Below are 20,089 nucleotides of genomic sequence, written 5' to 3'. Positions count from 1 at the left end.
AGCTTGGATGGAGCTGTCACCAGCCACATCCCTAACCCAAACTCTGTTAAACTGCTTGAGGAGCACAGATACTTAGGAGGGAGAGGTGTTATCTAAGACAGGTGGAAATTCTTGATTTACAGCCTTTGTTCCCATTCTCCACCCTCTGGTCCTCCTTTCCTAAAGTTGTTGTCTTCCCCCCCCCCCCCCCCGCCCCAGCTTAAAATTGTTCTCTCTCTGACAAAAAACTTTTATGTTATGCCCATCCCATTGTGCTCCTATTTTTAACTAGAGCTTTTGGATGTTTCCTGTAATCAGTACTAGTATTAATTAATGGTAAGACTAATGACATAGAAGGAATCTGTTGGGACAGATCTCACCTAAGGAGAGTGATAGAGAGGGGCCGCCCATCACTCAGGCATGAGCTGTCCCCTGAAATTCCAGACAGAGTGGTGGTTCTAGTTCTACACTCAGAAGTATGAAGATTAATATTAAACAGGACTCCTTCCCCGCCCCCCCCCCCCCCCCCCCCCATCTAAAATACAATTTTTCCATCAGATGGACTGTGCATTTTAATTACAAGAGTAAGATGGACTATTTATCCAAGATTGTGATTTTTTTAAAAAAGGAGGACAACACCTCTCGAAAGTTAATAAACCCTTTGGGTGCTTTAGGGTGTTTTCTTCCATTATTGGGTATTCTGGAGGAGTTTAAGTGTAAGACAGAAAACCAAGAGTTATTTTCTGCTGAGACAATCCTGACCTGGCTATATAAATAGACATTAAGTCCAACAGGGTTTTTCTGTCTTTGCCCCACTCCCACACCCCCCAATAGATGGGCATGTGCTGATGCAGGAGCTTAAAACGAACATGCTTTTGGTTCCACTTGGAAGCTAAATCCCAACATAAGCCATCCCCAACCCCTTCATGCGCCGATGGCTTGGCTGGCCCTTTCTGTGCATGCTGTGCTGTAATAACCTGCGAGTTGCCATGTTGTTTGGAGGCTGCCAGATCATTTATATTCCATCTGTTCTTCCCCATCCATAGCACTCGCCAGCCCTTCACCCTGACTGCTTTTTGTGTGGCTGGGAGATGTGCATGGCGTCCCCATCCCTCAGTTGTTCGGCTGCTTTTTGACCCACTCCTGTCTCAGCTCGTTAAAGCCATTTATCTTGGTAAGACCTAATACCCATCATTAGGAGTATACTGCAAAGGTCCTCACGAATGTAGCTGCCTTCATGGCTCTTGGGAGCAAGAATGTCTCTGATACCAAGGTGGCATTCAGGCAAGGTGGAGTCTCATGGTACCTCTGTGGACCAAGAAAAAGTTCTGACCTCTCTGCAGCTCCCTTCTGACAGTGGGCTTTGCAAGGGAGTTGGGGGGGAGAGCAGTCCAAGGAGGTAAATGAAGCCAAGCCCCGTCTTGAGATGCCCCGAGGGTCTCTTTGGCAGCACCATATGAAAGTTAGGGTTGGAAGAGAAAGGCCAGAGACAGTTCAAGCAAAGCAGATGGGCTGAGTGGGAACTGGGTCCCTCAACCTTCCTCATGCCTCTGGCTGTATGTTTAGCATGTGTTGTTTTCTTTCTCCATTACGTGCCAGGGTTTCTCAGGATGGTGAGAGGTTAGCAGAAGGGCCTGATCCAGTTTACTTTCTGCATCCAGGCAGGGTGTGGGAGAGTTCATACATGACAACCTGAGCTCTTGCCTGTTGCACCCCTGGGCATGGCAGCGTTTTCCAGTGAGAGGGGCTGATGTGCACCTGCAGCTAGAATCTGCTCCCTTGTCAGGGGTGGGTGATACCTAAAAGTCATCCCTCTAAAGATGGATCATTTTTCTCAAAGAAAGCAAAAACCAGCTCTGGTCCTTAGCTGTTTCGCAGGGTGGTTGCAGCCCACAATGTGCACTGAATTTGTTCTCATCCTCTCTCCTCTAACAAATCCCCCTTGATTCCTCAAAGCAATTACTGTTGTGACACTGCTGAGGGCAGACTCAGTGCCGGGTGCCGGTGAAAGACTCAGTCCCTCTTCACAACCAAGGGTGTGATAAGAGTGAATGGCAGTCACTTTGAGCACTCCAGTAGGTGTTCCCACCTGTGTCTTCCTTTCCACTAGACTTTCCCACCTGCGAAATGGGACCCGTGTGTGTGACACAACCAGGATTTGTTAGTGAAGTGGCATGGTGGTCTTGAATGCTGTCAGAGATTCAAAAAAACAAACTAAACATGCAAACCCCCCCCCCCCCCCCAAAACCCCAACCCCAAGTCGATGCTTATCTGTCTCTTTTACCTCTGCCGCCCATACTTGCACTGCCCAGGCAAATCGAAGCAGGCGCTGCGTGGGAGGGGATCTTTGCCCTAATGCCATCTGTGGCGGTCCGAGCCATACGAAGAAGGTGTATTTGGATTTAGACCGGCTACTCTGCGATGTTGCTGTTTCTATGGTAACTATTTTTTATTCAACAAGAGGAGCTTAAAATCCGTAGGGCTAAATTCAATCCTAGGCAGAAGCATCTGCAGTTTTTAAGGGGCTCTTCAGTAGGTGCAGTTTATAGCTGGCTCTCGTGCTCATTACTTCAGGGTCATGGTATCTCTAAAGCCTCCCTCCCAGCACCCTTTCCTCTTCATCCCACCCCACACCTCTACATTTTGGTCCTCCCGTGACTGCAGCTGTCAAACTGAGGAACAATTTGCTTGTGTTGTGTCTTACCGGGGGATTTTTGTCTCTCTGTGGAGTGTGTCTTTGGGGAAAATTGCTCTGTGTTTAGCAAAGGAAGTTGATGAATCACAAACAAGACTGATTCATCTGCAAATAATGCAGAGGATTGCATTTGGGAGTGTTTCTTTATTATGTTTTTTTCTCAATTAAAAAACGAATGCCAGATTCCTGTAGAGGCAGTTTAACCACTGCTATTACTGTGTTTGTGACTGGTTACCACACATGAGCTTTGTGATTAAAATTAGGCTATTAGAAGCAGCCAGTTTCTTGGAGAATTAGAGAAAACACTGGGGGAAGCGATATCTTTGAAAACAAAACCTGAATCAAATAATATGTTTCCAATCATAACAGATGGGGCCCACTTGTGTGTCTTTTAGTAGGGTAGAGCAGGAGAGATGTGACTGAAGGCAATAGCATTTCGCACTGTTACAAAGTTGGTGAGGATTGAAGGAGGCACAGGTCAATCATTTATTAACTGCTCAGTGTTTCTAATCAGCCTCTCAACTTTGGCAACTTTTCAGCATTCAGACTTAGTTCTGAATTTTGAATGAAGTTGAAGTCTTATAGTCCGTGTGAATCTGACTGTGCTGGACCAAAAGAGCCGTGACTGTTAGAATATTTGAAAATTAAGAGTTCACATTAGAGCCTTTTCCTCTTACCTGCACACCGGATAAGCTGCTGGGTTTAAAATGAGGCAACACCAGCATTCCGTCTTGAGCAGACTGGGCTAAAAGTGCAGATTTCCCAAACTGGAAGTGATGCCTTTCCTTGGGTTTGTGGACACAGCTAGAGCAACCAGCCCCTAGCACGGCTTCCCTGAATATCACAGGCAAAAGCAGCTTAGCCAGGTCCTCCTGCTCTATCTGCGTTATTCAGCGCCCATGTAAAATTACCTGAGCTCCACTCTTGTGACATGGACAAACTTGAGATTATTTATGCTTAAGTAACCTTTGTTGAGTAGACATACTCAGAACCCAGATTTAGCAAGGTATTTAGGTACCAGGAAGGGTAAATGGCTATGATGATTTTGAAGCACATCTTTTTGAGTTCAAGACCTAAAGCCAGTGCCTGGTGACTTTTAAGTCTTTAAAATACTTTCTTAAGACTTTTGCATGTCACCCACACAAGTACTCCCCTAAAGTCTTGGCTACATCCTTACGAATCCAAATACTGTCTGAAAACAGTTTGAATACTGTTTGTGGATCTCGTTTGGAATGACATTTAGGCTCCCAAGTCACCTGACATTTTTGAAACGTGCACTGCTGGCGACTTGTTAGCTGTGAAGGAGAAAATGACGTGGCTGTCTCAGTACCTAAAGAGGAAGGTTGGGAATTAGGAGCCTGGTTCTCTTCACAGCATCATTGGTGGCTTTTTATTTGACCTTCAGACATCCCAGCTCCCAGCCCTGCTGGTGATGCTGGTTGCAGGCAAAGCCCATCGGTATTTTTGCGGAGGGGTTGCAGGAGCCCATGCGGTACGAAGATGGAGCCAGTGAGGCAGATGCATATCAAAGCGGGGATGTCTTTCAGGTGGCCCAGAGGATCACAGCCCGTGAACGCTGGCAAATTTGTAAATGCATGGTGTTCTAAAACTGAGTGTGGGGCTGACTTAATTGCTTCTTGGGGGTTATAGTGAGAGCTGTGACAGCCGTGGCTTTTGCCAGTGGGTTTGGGCTGCAAGTGACAGACGTTCAGTTGAGGGTTATGCAATTTTCCATTCATTACCCGTGAGCACCGTCTCAGGCTTGTAATCCATCATGTTAGAGATTGTGACCCTTTGAATGAGTGACCGTGGTACTCGTACCACGTTAATTCATTGTACTTTCTGTGGCATGATTTTTCACTTTGCTGCAAGGGACTTTTCTGCACCCTTGTCAATTACTGATCCAGCTTACTTGACTGCTCTCCAGCAGATGGAGGGTATTTCCATCTCCCACTCCGGGACTGTGAACCCCAGGACAGGCAATCTGCTGGTGTAAATCCATGTGGGCACTGGGGCTGCTCCTGGGAAGCACTGACTGCTGGTAGGAGTGAAGGTTCACCGTGCACGAGGCTATAAAATGGTCCAGATGGTCAAAATTATTCTGCCTATTAATCCCAATTTCAAAGAATATTGAAACTCTCTTGGAGAAGTTGCTAGAAAATTGTGACTGCTGACATCCTTATCGGTACCTTGGAATGTCATGAAGTAGCAGTCGAGGGTCAGATTCTGACACCCATAATGATTGCAGGCATTTCTTTTGCTCGGCTGCGGAGCCTGGCGGGGACCAGGGGAAAGTCTCACCCCTCCAGGCCTCTCTTGTAGCTGCTTTTATTAAAGAGGCATCTTTCCTGTCAATGTGAGTAAAGGGGGGAGAGAGCAGTTCATTATCCACTGTATCACTTTGAGTCTAATACTAATTAAAAGCTTTGCCTTCACTTCTGTGGAACCTATTCTTAGAAATTATGTAAATTAATTGGAGTTTTGAAGAGGAGCATATGCCAAATCCTAAGTAATTCCCTGCTGGCTGAGGCAACTCCAGCACTGGAACCGGAGAATGGCGTCAAGATCATTTTTTCCTTTTGTGGCTGCAAAAATCTAAGGCTGCTTTGGTAAATTTTGATACTTCTCTTTAGCAAATACACGAGAAAGATCAAATATCCAGACCCTGAGCATTTGTCAGAGAGGTACGATACAAAGGCTTTTTCTCCATGAAAGCTTTCCTATCTCAAATATGACATTTAACACAGACAAGCTTTTTACTTCCGCAGCCCTTCTCCAAATAAATGTGTGTTCCTGCTTCAAAGGGGGTTTTGACCCTCGAAAGGCAGACGTACCTGAGATCCCACAAACTCCCCTTGCGAGTTCACTCTTGATATTAATTTAATGGGGAAGATATTTACATGCTATGCTGAATGAGAAGGGAGATTTGATCCTAAGGTACATAGCACGTGGAGGAAAGTGGATATGCTTTTGAAGTAAAATAGCTTTAAGTGTTATTAGCTCCCTCCTCCCCGATTATTTTTTCCCTTTGAAAAAGGCCAAAACAAATAGAAGGAGAAGACTCAAAACAATTCAAATAAAAATGAGAAGCAATATGTTTTGGTCTCAATATGTTTTGGTCTCAATATGTTTTGGTCTCAATTAAGAAATCACTTAAAAAGTTGAGGAAACTACTTGCATGTTTAAAGATAAACACAATTAAGTACTTTGGTGGATCTTGGCTTATTATGTATTGATGCTGGATACGAGTGTGAATTGAATCATGGGAAGATGCTGTGGTGTAAGCTTGCTTCCAGGTGTACATTTTTCAAAGTTGCCTTTTCTTTGCAACCTCACCCTAAGGATTAAGAGATGCTGGTGTAGATCCTCATGTCGGAGGAGGCAGCCCTCCAGTCCAGATGCTTTTTGCCTTTGGAGATTTGAAGTTCATTGCTGGCAAGGTCTGGTTTTTGCAGCCATCATCTTTTCCCAGATGAAGCCTTTTCAGGATTATAGATGGCAATTTGGATAACCTGTCAGTCCGATGCATCCCTGGTCCTGGGCAACCTCTATGTACAAGGAGCCAGATTCTCTTCCCTGGTTCAGACTTTGATTCACTGAACTATTGTGCAAAGCTGCTAGAAACGAGTCTTCTGTCTCTCTGGGGCTTTTGTGATACGGAAACGACTGACAGCAAGCGCAGGTCCATACCTGATGGTTATGCTACACTGCAGGATGCTGAGACTCCTGAACGTCTGCTCCTTCCTCAGCCATTAATTCACTGGGCTCTGGGCCATCATTGCTAAATCTTCCTCAGTTTCTCCATCAGTATATGCTTCTGCTGTGAGGCTGAATCCATTACGATTTTTTTGGACTGCTTTTTGGTTCTCACAGAAAAGGCTCTGTAACATTGAAGGTTGGTAAGATGAAAACAATTCATTTAGCAGTGGTTGGAGCTTGTAAAAGTCTTTCTCTCTAATGGCACCAGGAATGTAAGATCCCAAAATAGAAGTTGTTAAGTCTACAAGTGAAGGCAGTTCTTGGGGAAAAGAAAGCACAATGGCATACAACTTTGGATCAATAGAAAATCATTTTAGAACAAGAATAAAATGTGTACCGATGAATGTAGATGGGAATGACATTGCTAACCACTTATTAGATAGCAGGCTTTCTGCATGTATTTTGGAGTCGTCTGTGTGTGTGTTAAATATAATGTCTCTTTTTATGCTTGTGTTGGCTAATGCACAGATGGTTTAGAAATACTGTAGGACATTTTTATTGAATGAACACAAAACATGATTGTTAATCTGGAATTAGGATGCCAACTTGTACGCCTGTTAGGCAGGGGTCAGGAGGAATGGAGTGATTTGGTAGATGTTAAACACTAAACTGGTGGCAAATCAGGGAGCTGAACCTTGGTTTCTTCTGAGTTTCGGGGCTGCATCCTGCTGCCATCCCCAAAGCTGCTGTGTGGAACCCCTCTGGGTGCAGCCAGGCTTGATCCCAGGTGGAAGGGGGTTGCAGTGGGCATGTAATTGCATGTTTTCCCACCAACATGTTCTCTTGTTGCCCGTGTTTTGGGTCAGAGTTCATTGTCTGGGCCATAGTCCACCACTTTGGTCTCCTGGCTGGAGAAAAGACCTTTCTATCTTGCAGCACATGGAAAACAGCCCAGGTCCTTATTATGGTGCCCTGCAGGAGGTAGACACCCGCCAGGATAAATCAGGGCCACCCTGAGCTGTTTACATCCACGTTATGCATTGCCCTGGGGATGTCAGGTTGAGTCCTGGCACATCGGGACCTTTAGTTGCTCTCAAGATGGTAGTGGCTGTCAGAGGTGAAGAGGCTGTGCCCAGGGGAGGTTTTCAAGCAGGCATTTATCAGACAGGTCCTCACTTTGGTGTTCTCCTTGTTGACCCAGTTCACGTTAGTGCTGAGATGGATGCACAACGTGCTTTAGATATGATGGGCTTGGTGCTGCCGATCTGTCCTCTAGGAGTGAGGCTGTCCCCTCTCCTTCTGTGGTTGGTCTGGCATGAAAAGAGCATAGGACCAGAAGTGCCCAGTTGGAGCTGGGGGTCAATGTGGTAATCAGCTGAGTGGCAAAATCCACATGGACACATTTCAAATAGGTTTTCAAATGTATCGGCCCCTCCTTGGTGCATGGCTCTGGCATACCATGTGTTCCTCTTCCCTGTCTCATCCGCAGGATCATGCTGATTTGCGAAACCACTTCTTCACTGTGGGGATGAAGCTGGAAGTGGTGAATATGAGGGAGCCATTTCATATCTGTCCTGCATCAGTGACCAAGGTGAGCTCCCAGAAAGGGCTGAAGAGAGCCTGATTAGGAACCTCTTACTGATTTCCACCACACTTAGGAAAACTCAAGAGTGGTACTTAATTGGCTGGAGAACACATTAAGACATATGTTTAAAATCCGTGGATGTTCCTAATTAATGAATTGTTTCTTTCCCACAGGCATCACCAGCTAACTGTATGCACTTAGATCCAATGGGGATGGCATGTCCATCTACCATTTCCATGCAAAAAAAAATAGGATCCCTCTTTTACCTCTGTTTCCCCTCCATGCATATGTATTTTCCCTGCACATCTGGGAAACCTTTGGAAATAAAACAGCTGGATGGAGGCAGTAGCTGGGTATTTAATCCACACTCTCAAAGGCAAGAGAGAGGAAGGCTGTGGGATCTCCTCCAGTCCCTGCTCAGCTGTGGGCACACTGAGTGACCCTGAACCCCAGCACTTTCCCTTGCCTCAGTTTACCCATCTCTAAAACTCAGACTTTGATCTCTTTGGTAGAAACACTTTGATGGAAAGTGTTACATGAGAGCGGGTTATTTTCAGGAGTAGTTTAACTCCAGTGCATGACTGTTTCGTCTTTCCACATGATGTTACAGCATATTTAACTTCTGATTTTGTTTTCTTGTTTTTCACCCCTTAGGTTTTTAACAGTCATTATTTACAAGTGACCATTGATGACTTGAGACCTGAACCCAGCAAAATCTCAATGCTTTGCCATGCGGATTCCTTGGGGATCTTGCCAATACAGTGGTGCCTTAAAAACGGAGTCAATCTCACACCTCCCAAGGGTTCGTATTCCTTCTTGGTGATTTGCAGGTTTCCTCTGAAGGAAGATTGCTTGTTATTGTTGCCTTTAAAAACCATGATGCTTTTCACTGCAGAGCATTACCCTAAGTATCTCAAGCCAGAGTAACTCTCTTGAATCACTGGAGCTGTTCTGGCTTATACTAGCCCATGAGCATCTCTGCAAACAGGTCTTGCTGGTGGATTGATGATCATGTGCTTTGTAGTCTGAAGCAGGCTGCACTGAAGCCTAGTGAATTCCTGTGAAATGCATCTTAGCGATGCTTTGTGTGTGTAGAGAGCAAAAGGAGCATTACCAGTCATGTCATACTGGAGGCAAACCAGGCATCTCCCTGTAGCATCTACCTTGATACGATGCCGAGGCCAAGCAAAGCTCCTACGTTTGAATGCCTAAACTAAACTCAGAGCTGCCAGCTCAGGAGCATGTAGGCATTTCCTTAGATGTCTCAAAAAATCCCAGGCGAGGGCAAATGGCGAGCAGTGTTCAGGTCAGAGCCAGGAGAAACAGTCTCCAGCCGTGCTATTTCCAAACTTCGTAGCAGTGCTGTTAATTACTTGCAATCTCAGACAACCACCTGCAGTGCCCTAGCAATATTTGTTCACTTGCAAAATGTGTTGGTTCTCTGGAATTTTAGGTTTTTGAAGCTGGCTGGGATGTCGACCCTTTGCCAAAAATTGGTGTTGCTTGGGAGAAAAAGAAGTATCTCAAAAAAAAAAAAAAAAAAAAAAAAAAAAAAAAAAGTGTTGTTTTTTTTCCCCCACTATATTTTGTGCACGCAGTTTTGTCTTACTTTTGGAAAAATTAGGCTGCTGCCAAACCCAGGGAAGCGAAGGGTTTTTCCCTACCAGATTGAGTCCTCTCGTGTATATCCAGAGTGTCTCTTTGGCACATGTAACTGTTGCTTTTACTGAAATAAATGAATGCTTCCTCCCCCTTAAATCCAGGTACAATGATAAGGCCTGTGTAAGTGCTCACTGATATTGGCCAGAAAAGTTGCTAAAAATGAAAGTAAATTAAATTTTCTGGTTTTTCCACCCCAAATTCACATGCAGCTGATTAACTAAAGAGGACTGTAGGCCAGACACTTCTCTTTACAGGGATAGTCGGAGGTAATGTTTGAGGTGTCTGTCTGAGGTGATATTTTACAGGTCAAACACATGCGAACTGGTTTAGATGCCAACATTTTTAGAAGTATCTGTAGTATCCATCATACGGATATTTCTCAACTCGGCCAGTAAAGTGTGAGGCGTAGGTCGTGATCTGGTGTGATGCCTGGTGATTGGGGTCCACCTGGGCTCCTGAGAAAGTGTAAAAAGTCTCCCCTCATTCCCCCAGTGGAAATAAAGTTTGCTTTCTGCTGTCAGATCAGCAGTGCTGGAAGGAAGCTATTAAAAAGGCGTACAGTGAGTGGCAGATAGATGCATGCTGTATGTTGCTGTATTTCTTAGACTGTGTATGAGGGCGGCATGCCCAAACTGCATTTTAGCACATTTTGTGTCAAAAACCTTTTCCATCGGCAGACGTGCTCTTTGAGTCACTAAAATATAATCAGACATCATAAAAATACGTTTTAAAAAAAAAACAAAAAACCCCCACGAACCTCCGAAAAAGAAAGCGGAGGGAAAGTGGAAAGCCTTCAAACCCCCGCTGATGGTGCCAGTCTTCTCTGAGCGGAGTAATACCGGCTCTGGATGGGTAACCAGGACTGATAGGGGAGGGCTGCAATGCTGCAAAAGCGAGGAAGGCTGTGGCGTGAGCTGGCGGCTGCTGAGCAGGTCTGCAGGAGGAGGAGGAAATCCCACCATTCCCACCCAAATCTGAGCTGTCCAGAATTGTCCTTCTTGCACCAAGGTTTGGCCAGCCTCCTGCTTCCCCAGCGCTCACGCATTCCCAACCAACATCACCTTTAACAGAGAATATATTGGCAATATTTTGTGCTGCTCACACAGCTCCCCCTGTTGAAAGGCACGAAGTTCCCATGAAGCAAAAGATGGCAACGGAAAAAAAGTCCTTTTTGTCAAAAGGATTTATTTGCTGTATGCTGGGCTTGGGTTTTTTTGGTTAATTTATGGCTGGCAAGGAGGTTTTCTGATTGTAAAGTTACTTGATTTTATTTCATCAGAACAGTATACCAGGTTGGGGTGTGTGGGCTTGGAGTCCTTTATTTGCCTGATCTCCACTCTCTTGTCTTTTTGCCTATGGGGCCTTTGTTGAAGCCAGACGTGCAGTAGATGAGTCATGAACAGGAGGTGCAAACATTTGCTACTAGAAATAGAGAGCAGTATTTTCCTGTACAGTGCCAAAAATGAATACCCATTTACTGCTGCTGTATAAACATTGAACAAGTGCTGTTTATATTTATTAGAGCTGGATTTATAGACCACTTCCCTTTAGAGTAACAACCATTGTTCCTTTTTATGAGCTATTAAGAGGGGAAAAAACATTTCAGTAGCACTCCTAGTTGTAAGGCTTACTAAGGAAATGCCACCTCCAAAACCTCCAGTACATTTGTGGTGTTCTGTTTGCTTCTGATTAGACTGCTGGGCTCTTCCATGCTGAGAGCTGAGATAGCAAACACAGTGAGGTTTTACATGTTTGAGGAGCAGCAGTTGAGTCACGCAAACAAAGCTTTGAACGTTGTTACTTGGGCTGAACCTTAAAGGGTGACAGTATGTGAATGCCACGTGCTAATGGAGGTACTGGGGATGTGGTACCTCCCCATGTGCTAAGGGAGGGAGCTTACATCGTGATGCTCTGTGAAAAGGCCATATGCAGGTCCAGGCTTGTTTGAAGCCAGTCCCTGAGTATGCTTCACTTGGGGTCATCCTCGCTGGGCTGTTGAAGTGGGTTATGGCAAAGTCTTTAACTGCCCTCCCAGGTTTTGTTCCTGCTGAAGGTTACAGCAAGAGGTCTTCCAGTGATTTCAGTGGTGCAGGGCCAAGCCAACAGGTGGTTGTGCGGTCACAAGTTGTTATACCTCACTGAAACCTTGTCAGTGTGCCTTTTCCATCCACTCCGCCAGGATTTTGTGTAGCTAGCGATTAAGATTCAAACCTGTCCATGAGGGGGTTGAATTGGAGATGTGATAAAGTGCAAGGCGTGGGCAGTTTTTTGGGTCCCTGAAGGCAGCGTGCTCTGGTAGCTGGGATGGACCCCAGATGATTCAATGTAGACAACCACACTGTAGCTGTCCCCACCTGAGCCCATCACCCTGGCTGCTTCTGGAGTCAGTGGCGAGGGAGAGGGACTTTCACAGGGCGTTGTGCTCCTTCTGCAGGAGGACAGACAGATCACCTCTGGATCTGCCTGTTCCTCCACTGACTCTTTAGGGAACCCAGGGTGACAGGCACAGCTGTAGGCATCTCCTGCAAACATATGTGATCAGATGAATCCCATTCTGACGCAAAGTGATGTGCACTTCTCTTCCTGTTTTCCATTTCACTTTTTGAAGCTGAAGAGTATCTGGCAAACAAGGAGCTGGTGATAAAAAAGGAGATGGAGCAGTGGGAAGAAAATACTGTTGCATAAATTGGTTGTGCAAGGATATGTGTTTTCCTTATGAAAAATGAGCATTCCGTATAAGTAGTTGCCCTTTTTTACTTCCCTGTGCATGTGTATTTGTAGCTTTACAATTATTATGCACCTTCATGCCCCACAGAGACAGGCATCTTAACTTAAAGCTTTATGTCATTAATTTCTTTGTCATGTATGTAATCATTAGGATTAGAAGTTCATCCTATCCCAGCTACTTGCATCTTACCAGGGTACTTGTGACTTTATCTCCAACATTTTTACCTCCTTTTTTGGATCTGGGTGACTGATAGGTGACTCCATTCAGTATTCCAGTCCTTTCTTGCCTACAAAAAAAGTCACAATTTTCATTGTCATAAATGATTCATTCCCATCTGATCTTGAGTGTCCCTTTTTGACTATCAATGAAAAAGGCATAAAGGGATGTTCTGTGAAATGAGGCCAGGCTGAGCTTCCAGGCAGGGAGACCGAGGGGAGAATTTGGCCTTTAGGTGACTCCTAAAACTTCCCAGTAAGAGTAGTTCTGCAATAATGTTATTAGAGTATGAACAGTATTGTCACAGGGCTGGACAGGATTAGCACTTTCAAGCACTGGAAAAATATAAAGGACAAAAAAAAAACCCCAAAGCAAATTAAATAAAACTCACCTTCTGTCCTAAGAGTTTATTGTGTAAATAGCCAGGTAAGAGGAATGGATGAGGTCTGTTTTGTCTTCCTGTGATGGGACTGTCTGAGAGATGCTCATGTAAATCAGTGTTGCTTCCCTTTCTTTCCCAGAAGCAGAGGCTGCAGGGATCATCTAGTTGCTGAGGCTTTAGTCTGGGAGCTGGGGAATCTGTGTTCATTTTCCTGTTCTGCTCCAGGTTTCTATATAACCTTGGATAATGTTTCCTGTGATGGGATTCAGCTCAGGTACGCTGAGCTGCTGGAAAGTCAGTCATGGAGGGTACATCAATGTCAGGAAGAGAGAGAAGAATTTATCTCATGCTTTGAAAGAGAAGATGGTTCAGCTTCTGATTGTGCTGGTCCTCTCCCTGTCCACTGCTGAGGGACCCTTGACGTCCAGCTCCATAATCACATCTTTGAGATAGCTAAAGGAAGGAGAAAGAAGTCCATGACTAGCCCCACCTGGAAATTGGGGACAGTAGCGCTTCTCAATAGTAACAGGTTTATTATCTGGGAGATGCTCACAGAAAAGGGAAAATAAGGAACACGAGTATGTTTTATTAATTTTTAGCAAGGGTATGGAATTTTCAAAATGAAGTGCAGAAGATGTGTGAGTTCGGGCTGGAGAAGCCTTGGCACTGGCTCTCATGGTGTGTAAACAGGCACCCAGAGAACTTGCCCGCTGATGCTGCACAGTTCATTGTAGTGGGATGGGATGCTGAAACACAAATGGTCATCTGCTTGGGGCCCATTTTGTGCTCGCTCTCTGGTGTGAGGTGGTGGCTGATGGCACTTTCTGTGTTCTCATCCTGCAGGTTACTCTGGCCAGGACTTTGACTGGGCAGACTACCAGAAGCAGTGTGGAGCGGAGGCAGCGCCTCATCTGTGCTTTAAAAATGTAAGTTCTCTTTTTGCCTTTGCATTGCTCCTGTTGGTCCGTGTGAAACAAAATAGCTTGCACAGAGAAGCTGCAGCAAGGCTTTGGACAGTTCCCGCAGACTGCCGTGAGTCTGTCTTAGGAAGGCAGCTGGAGAGGTGTTTCAGGTCTCCATGCCTAAAAGAGGAAAAATGTTATCTTATTCTTGTCTTCGTCTGATTAATTTAGATTTCCTGCTCTTCATCTCCTCTCTGATTTTGTACAGCACCTAGCACAAGGAGGATATCAGCTGACCATTACAAGTAATGCAGGTGTTATTAAAAAAAACAACCGAACAACTAGGTAAAAAAATTGCGTGATATCATCTGGCCCTCTTTACATTTTGGGTGTTTTCTCTGGTTCCTAGGGGGATACGTTTAACTAAACCAAACGTGATTAACAGCTAAGGTTGAAATTGTTGAGCTCAGAGTGTGAGAAGAGTGATTAACCCGCATGGATGCTCTGGTCTTTAGGACAGATCATGGGCCTCCTTGATACAGCAACAGTGATGTAAAGAGTGAGCAGCACATCATTACGCTGGAGGCCATCAAGGTTCAGAGCTTTGGAAACAGTCTTCTGCAGGCTGTTTCCTGGCAGCAGCAGTCTGTTGTGGCTTGATCCGACAGGTTCGTCACTTGCTGGAAGGCAGATGTGCCTTTCTGCCTTTTCCAGTAACCTGGTGCTCTTCTTCATGCTCCCATCAACTGATGGAAGTTGAGATCCCATCGGTAACTGGAAATGTGGTGGTACCTAAAATGTGCGTAGAAGGGTCTGTAAAATAAAGCAATGTTGTGAACGGTGGACAAGCTGGTTACTCTAGGAGTTACACAGCCTTTCGCTGTACTCAGAAGTCACACGATGGGGGGACAGGATGTTTATGAAAAGCAGGGTGGAGACAGTCTCGCAAGACACCAGATATGTTGTTGCCTTTCATCTGTGGTGGCCCAAGGGCAGCCTGGCTTGGAACAGACCTTTGATGGTGAATTGATGAATGTGAATGCTTTTTGTTGATGAATTCAGAAGACCTGTATCATCAACAGAGTTTGACCTGGGAGTTGAGACTTCAGAGTTGATATTTGTTTGCCCCATTTATTGTGCCATCTTATGCAACACCCTCTGCCTCAAGGGAATTTGAAGATTTCTGAAAGTGCTGAGGGAAGCTGGTCAATGCTGTGTCCCACCAGTAGAGTAGGATGATTCTCACGTTTCTTTTCTTCTGCAAGCACACATACACCCCCCCCCCTTTTCTTTATATCTCTTTTCTTTTTGTCAGGTAATGGATCTGTGCTCTCAGCACTGGCAGCCTTGAGAATAGTCTCTGCGTAATATCCTCCAAAGATTAAATCAGGTCCAAGCACTTATTTTTTCCTCTTTTTTTTTTTTTTTTTAAGGAAACATTCATCAGATGAACATGTGTCTGTTATTCTTTTGCTCTCGATAACACGATTCTCTGCAGAGAGATGTAATCTCGCTGTTGTCACTTGTGCAGCCTCCCTGGCAGGTCATCCCATTTGTTTCGTGGCTGTGAGCGGCTCTTTGGTAGAAGCTGTATTGCAAGCACATCTTCCACCTAGTGCAGCCAGACGTGGTGCTGGAAGTGGATATGCTGTAACTGTTTCCCTGGGGGGTATATTTAATGAGAAGAGGCAGTTATGAAATGGATTGACATGACCAAATGCTTAGTAAAATAAACTCCCAGCTAACTGTTTTGCCATTGATTCTGTATAAATTAGCCTCCAGCACCGAACTGCAATGAAAGGAGCCGGTGTGATGATAAATGACGTTTCCTTGTTAGGCAACATAAAAGGCATTTAAACAAACTCACCTTGCTTCTCTGAAGTCCTGGCCATTGGCAGCTTTTACAGGGTGAAGCTGATCTGTGTACAGAGCAAGGCTTGCAACAGTCCAAGCAATATTTGAGACTAGCAGCATGTTCTCGGAAGGCCTCTTGATGAAAAAAAGACCAAATCAAAGTTTTTAGTCTCACAGAGAGCTCCCAGTGACTGTTTAAGGTGACATGCCCGTAGTCTTAGGTGCTGCACAAATAGCAGAAGGGTTGAATTTGAATCTGGCTTCCAGTTGCTCACATGGGGTTGCTGGATGAGAGGTTGGTGTCATTTTGAGCCAGTGACAATTAATACCCATCCTAATTATTATTGGTAGCCAAAATTTCAGCCAAAAGCGGGAACCTTTCCATGCTGCTGCATGCAAACAGAGGTGCAAATGCTCAGAGCTGGTATGTTGCAGAACAAGTGGGACAGAGGGGAGCAAAACGCAAGGAAAGGAAGCCATGGCATGGCCACAGGTATTGCATTAGTGTGTTTTCTGTGATAGTGGTGGTAGGATTCTTGGAAGGGACTGAGCATAAGCGAGAGGGGACACTGAAAGGAATAGAGGTTAAGGATGGAACTGAGTGAAGAGTAGTTTGAGGCTTGGCTTGTGGAGGCTTTGGAGAGGATTGTGGGGTCTTGGGATCCCTCTGCACTTCAGATCAGCTGCAGTGGTTACAAACATGAGCTCTGGTTTGTTCCATTGGAGCTGAGCCATCCTGGCTCTGGCAGGAGCAGGAGGGACTGGTCAGCAGCCTGCTGCTGTCATATGGCCAGGCCAGCCTTGGACAGAAGCAGTTTGCAAAGGCACACATTGGCCTACAGCAGTGGTACCTGAATGATTTGAACTGCAGCCTCTCTCAGGCTCCCACACGCTTACCGCAACCGGGGATGCTGCATTCTGGCAAGCTCATGACCCCTCATTTTGGTCCTGTGTTTCTTATTTGTGGTGATAGCCCCTCATCTGGAGATCATTGCTGTAATATCTGGCTTGGCTTTGCCTTCACAGGAGAAGAGTGGGAGGGCAGTGGGTGCCTCAGATAACTTGCGAAAGACCTTTTTCTTTAGTGTTGTATTTAAGTGTACAGAGGTACTACTGTGGCAGTAAATACAACTGGTTTCATCTACACCCACCTGCAACTTATGTACCTGCAGTCTGCAGAGAAAGACCTTGTACGCTGAGCATAGGTTACTCAGATTTCTCCAGCCTCAGTCAGCCTGGCCAACTAAATGTATGAAGTTTATCTGTTCTCAGGCAAGATGAGTTATTTGCTTTGCAAGGTTTCTCCTAGCAAGGTGAGAGGTGCTCAAGTATAGGAGATCTGGGAACCCTCAGTGTAATAGCCCATTAACAATGGTGGAAAGCAAATGCATGACTAGCAAGCATTCAAATATGCTTGCAGCTGGTGTGGAGTGACCTCCTCCCAGTTGCTGAGAGGTATGGATTGGAGTAAACCATGACATCCATTGCTTCCTGATTTGTTGCCATCAGTGGTTATTTGTACGGGTGTATGGAGGGCTGACCCCAGCGGTACACCACGTGCCCACCCCAGCTGCTCTCGCTCCCCTCCTCAGTCAAGCAGGGGAGAGAAAATACAACGAAAGGCTCGTGGGTCAGGATAAGGATGGGGAGCATACTCAGCAGTTACTGTCATGGGCAAAATGGACTCGACTGGGAGAAATCAGTTTAATCTGTTACCAATCAAATCAGAGTAGTGTGATGAGAAGTAAAACCAAATCTTAAAAACACCTTCCGCCCACTCTTCCAGGACTCACTCCTGAGTTTATCAACCTTCCCCCCACGAGCAGCAGAGTCCCTCACCCGCTGTCCCTGCGACCCCTTCCCCCTCAGGGACAGGGCTCTTCACGCTCTGCCCTGCCCCAGCCTGGGGACAATCCCATGGGACACAGTCCTCCAAGAACTTCTCCAACATGGGTCCCTCTCGTGGGTTCAGCCCTTCATGAACTGCCCCAGCGTGGGTCCCCCCGCAGGGTGCTGCCCCCCAGGCCCAGCCAGCCCCAGGGGTCCCCAGCAGGGTCCCCAGCCCTGCCCCAGCCCAGGCTCCTCCCCACAGGGCCACAGGTCCTGCCTGGAGCTGCCCCAGTGCCGCTGCCCATGGGTCACAGCCCCCTGCAGGCACCCTCTGTCCCGGGAGAGGGTCCCCCATGGGCTGTGGGGGGACTCTGCTCCCCCTGTGGGGGGACTCTGCTCCCCCTGGGGCTCCATGGGCTGGGGGCACAGCCTGCCTGGCCAGGGGCTCCCCACGGGCTGCCGGGACATCTGCTCTGGAGCCTGGAGCATCTCCTGCCTCCTTCTGTGCTGATCTGGGTGTCTGCAGGGCTGTTGCTGTCACATATTCCCACTCCTGTCTTTGGCTGCAGTTGCCATTGTACATCAACTTTTTCCCTTTCTTAAATACATTATCCTGGAGGTGCTCCCACCGTCACTGACGGGCTTGGCCTTGGCCACTTGCAGGTCTGTCCTGAGGTGGCTGGCACTGGCTCCATCAGACACAGGGTGGATTTCTTGCAGCTTCTCACAGAAGCCACCTCTGTAGCCCCGCAGCTACCAAAACCTTGCCACGCAAACCCAATACAGGTGTCCAGGGCAGCTCCATTTTGAATCTAAACGCCTTTGTGTCCTTCAGTGTATCCTGCACTTCCAGTGAATAGCAAACCATGCTAAATTTATGCTTCCCAGTGGACAGCCTAATTAAAGTCATGCAGTGCTGCAGTGCCCTGTTTCAGTATTGACTCTTGACTCTTTCAGACATCCTTCAGCCGTGGCTTTACCAAGAACATGAAGCTGGAGGCAGTGAACCCCTGGAACCCTGCAGAGATATGTGTCGCTTCTATCACCTCAGTTAAAGGACGGTTAATGTGGCTTCACCTTGAAGGTACGTGCTGTAAAGGCTTCTTGTGTTTGTGTGGTTCACTCAAACACTCTCTTTATTTTGTCGTTCATCTGCACAAAACTGCTTTATCCACATTTTTCGTTTTATACACATTGGACAATAATATGCTACAAAGAATTATCTTTCCCTGCTCTCTCCCTGTTCCTGTCTTCCACCTTCTGATCCACATGGACTCTTAGCGGCATGATCTTCCTTGATGATAGAAACCTCCTCCCTGCCATCATGACAGATCTCCATCCTAGGAATGGATGTTAGCCTCAATTTGTGTAGCTGAGATGTCCACTGTGATTTCCAGCACACTCTCATGGGATCTTCTAACCCCCTGCAACTTCTTCCCTTCCTTCCTTCCCTCCCTCCCTCCTTCTCTCTTTCCCTTCCTCCCTTCATCCCTTCTCATTTCACTCCTTTCTTCACCTAGGTCCATAAAACTTATGCAATATATGCTGTTTCTCACTGTGGTCATCACATGCTCACATCCCTCCTCCCTGTGGTTGTGCAGTTTCCTTCGCTGATCTAAGAGAGCTCTTGCAGGCAGTAACTCTATTATACAGAGTTTAGAAAGCCATCGCCCCATGGAGAACACTACCACCGTACAGGCAGTATTAGGAGAGTGCTGGAAAACTAGCAGACCATAATACCATATCTTAATTTCCATTTCCACCTTTCTTGAAATGAGGTATACAGATGAGCTCATTTTTTGTATGGTTTTGCTCTTGGGACTTTCTCAATTCAACTGGCAAGGACTTCTTATGTAATTTAGAATAACACAGGGATTCTTATTATTATTGCTTTAAAACCAGTATTATTTGTAAAGTCACTGAGAGCAGAAAGCCATGCTCATTGAAGTGTTTTCATGGGCACTGTGATAAACCATCTGTTGTTGTAGCATGTGCCATTGTGACAGCATTGTTTAATTTTTACCCATCAAGGTAACACACTATTGTTTGAAGCTACTGGCTTCAACTATAAGGGATATAAGAGCTTCAGTTTACTCTGAAATCAATCATAATTGGGTCAACATAATGACAAATGTAATATGCTTCTTTACTTTCTTCTGGAGAGCCATGAAAATATCAAAGGCATTTCTGGTGTCCAGCTCATCACCAACCTCTTTAATATCTGCGCTTCTGCCTCTTGATGAATGCAGAAGGCAGACATGCCATCCCAAATGCAGAAGGCAGATATGCCATCCCTTGTGCTGCCAGCCCTTACACAGTCAAACCCCAACATCTTACTGGAACCCTCCCATCTGCAAAATAAAATTCATTTGGTTAAGCTACCATGCCGGTTCAGGGAGACGTAATGTTGAAACACCCCTTTGTTTGGAATCCTGTGCTGATAGGTAGATCCTGTGCAGCTCAGCTTACGCATTTCTGGTAGATGCTGATTGGTATTTCAAGGTATCCCTGAGAGACCTGGCCAATGAAAGAGCAACATCTCTTAAACACTCGTGAT

General features: G+C 45.9%; 1 protein-coding gene across 3 annotated transcripts in view; it reads left to right on the top strand.

The window, feature by feature from the left end:
* The window catches only part of SFMBT2 (Scm like with four mbt domains 2), a 117,507-nt gene that overhangs the window by 66,559 nt on the left and 30,859 nt on the right, over window positions 1-20,089 (top strand). For all 3 annotated transcript variants that reach the window (XM_080394055.1, XM_080394054.1, XM_080394056.1), the window contains 4 exons: window positions 7,863-7,964; window positions 8,613-8,760; window positions 13,790-13,872; window positions 18,490-18,616. In XM_080394055.1, the coding sequence (XP_080250181.1) occupies window positions 7,863-7,964; window positions 8,613-8,760; window positions 13,790-13,872; window positions 18,490-18,616 (460 nt within the window). The remainder of the gene's footprint in view (window positions 1-7,862; window positions 7,965-8,612; window positions 8,761-13,789; window positions 13,873-18,489; window positions 18,617-20,089) is intronic.

Source organism: Falco punctatus (assembly GCF_963210335.1).
Source record: "Falco punctatus genome assembly, chromosome: 6".
In the NCBI taxonomy this organism is placed as follows: domain Eukaryota; kingdom Metazoa; phylum Chordata; class Aves; order Falconiformes; family Falconidae; genus Falco; species Falco punctatus.
The sequence above is the reverse complement of the archived record's forward strand: the minus strand, read 5'-3'. Positions and strand labels throughout refer to the sequence as shown.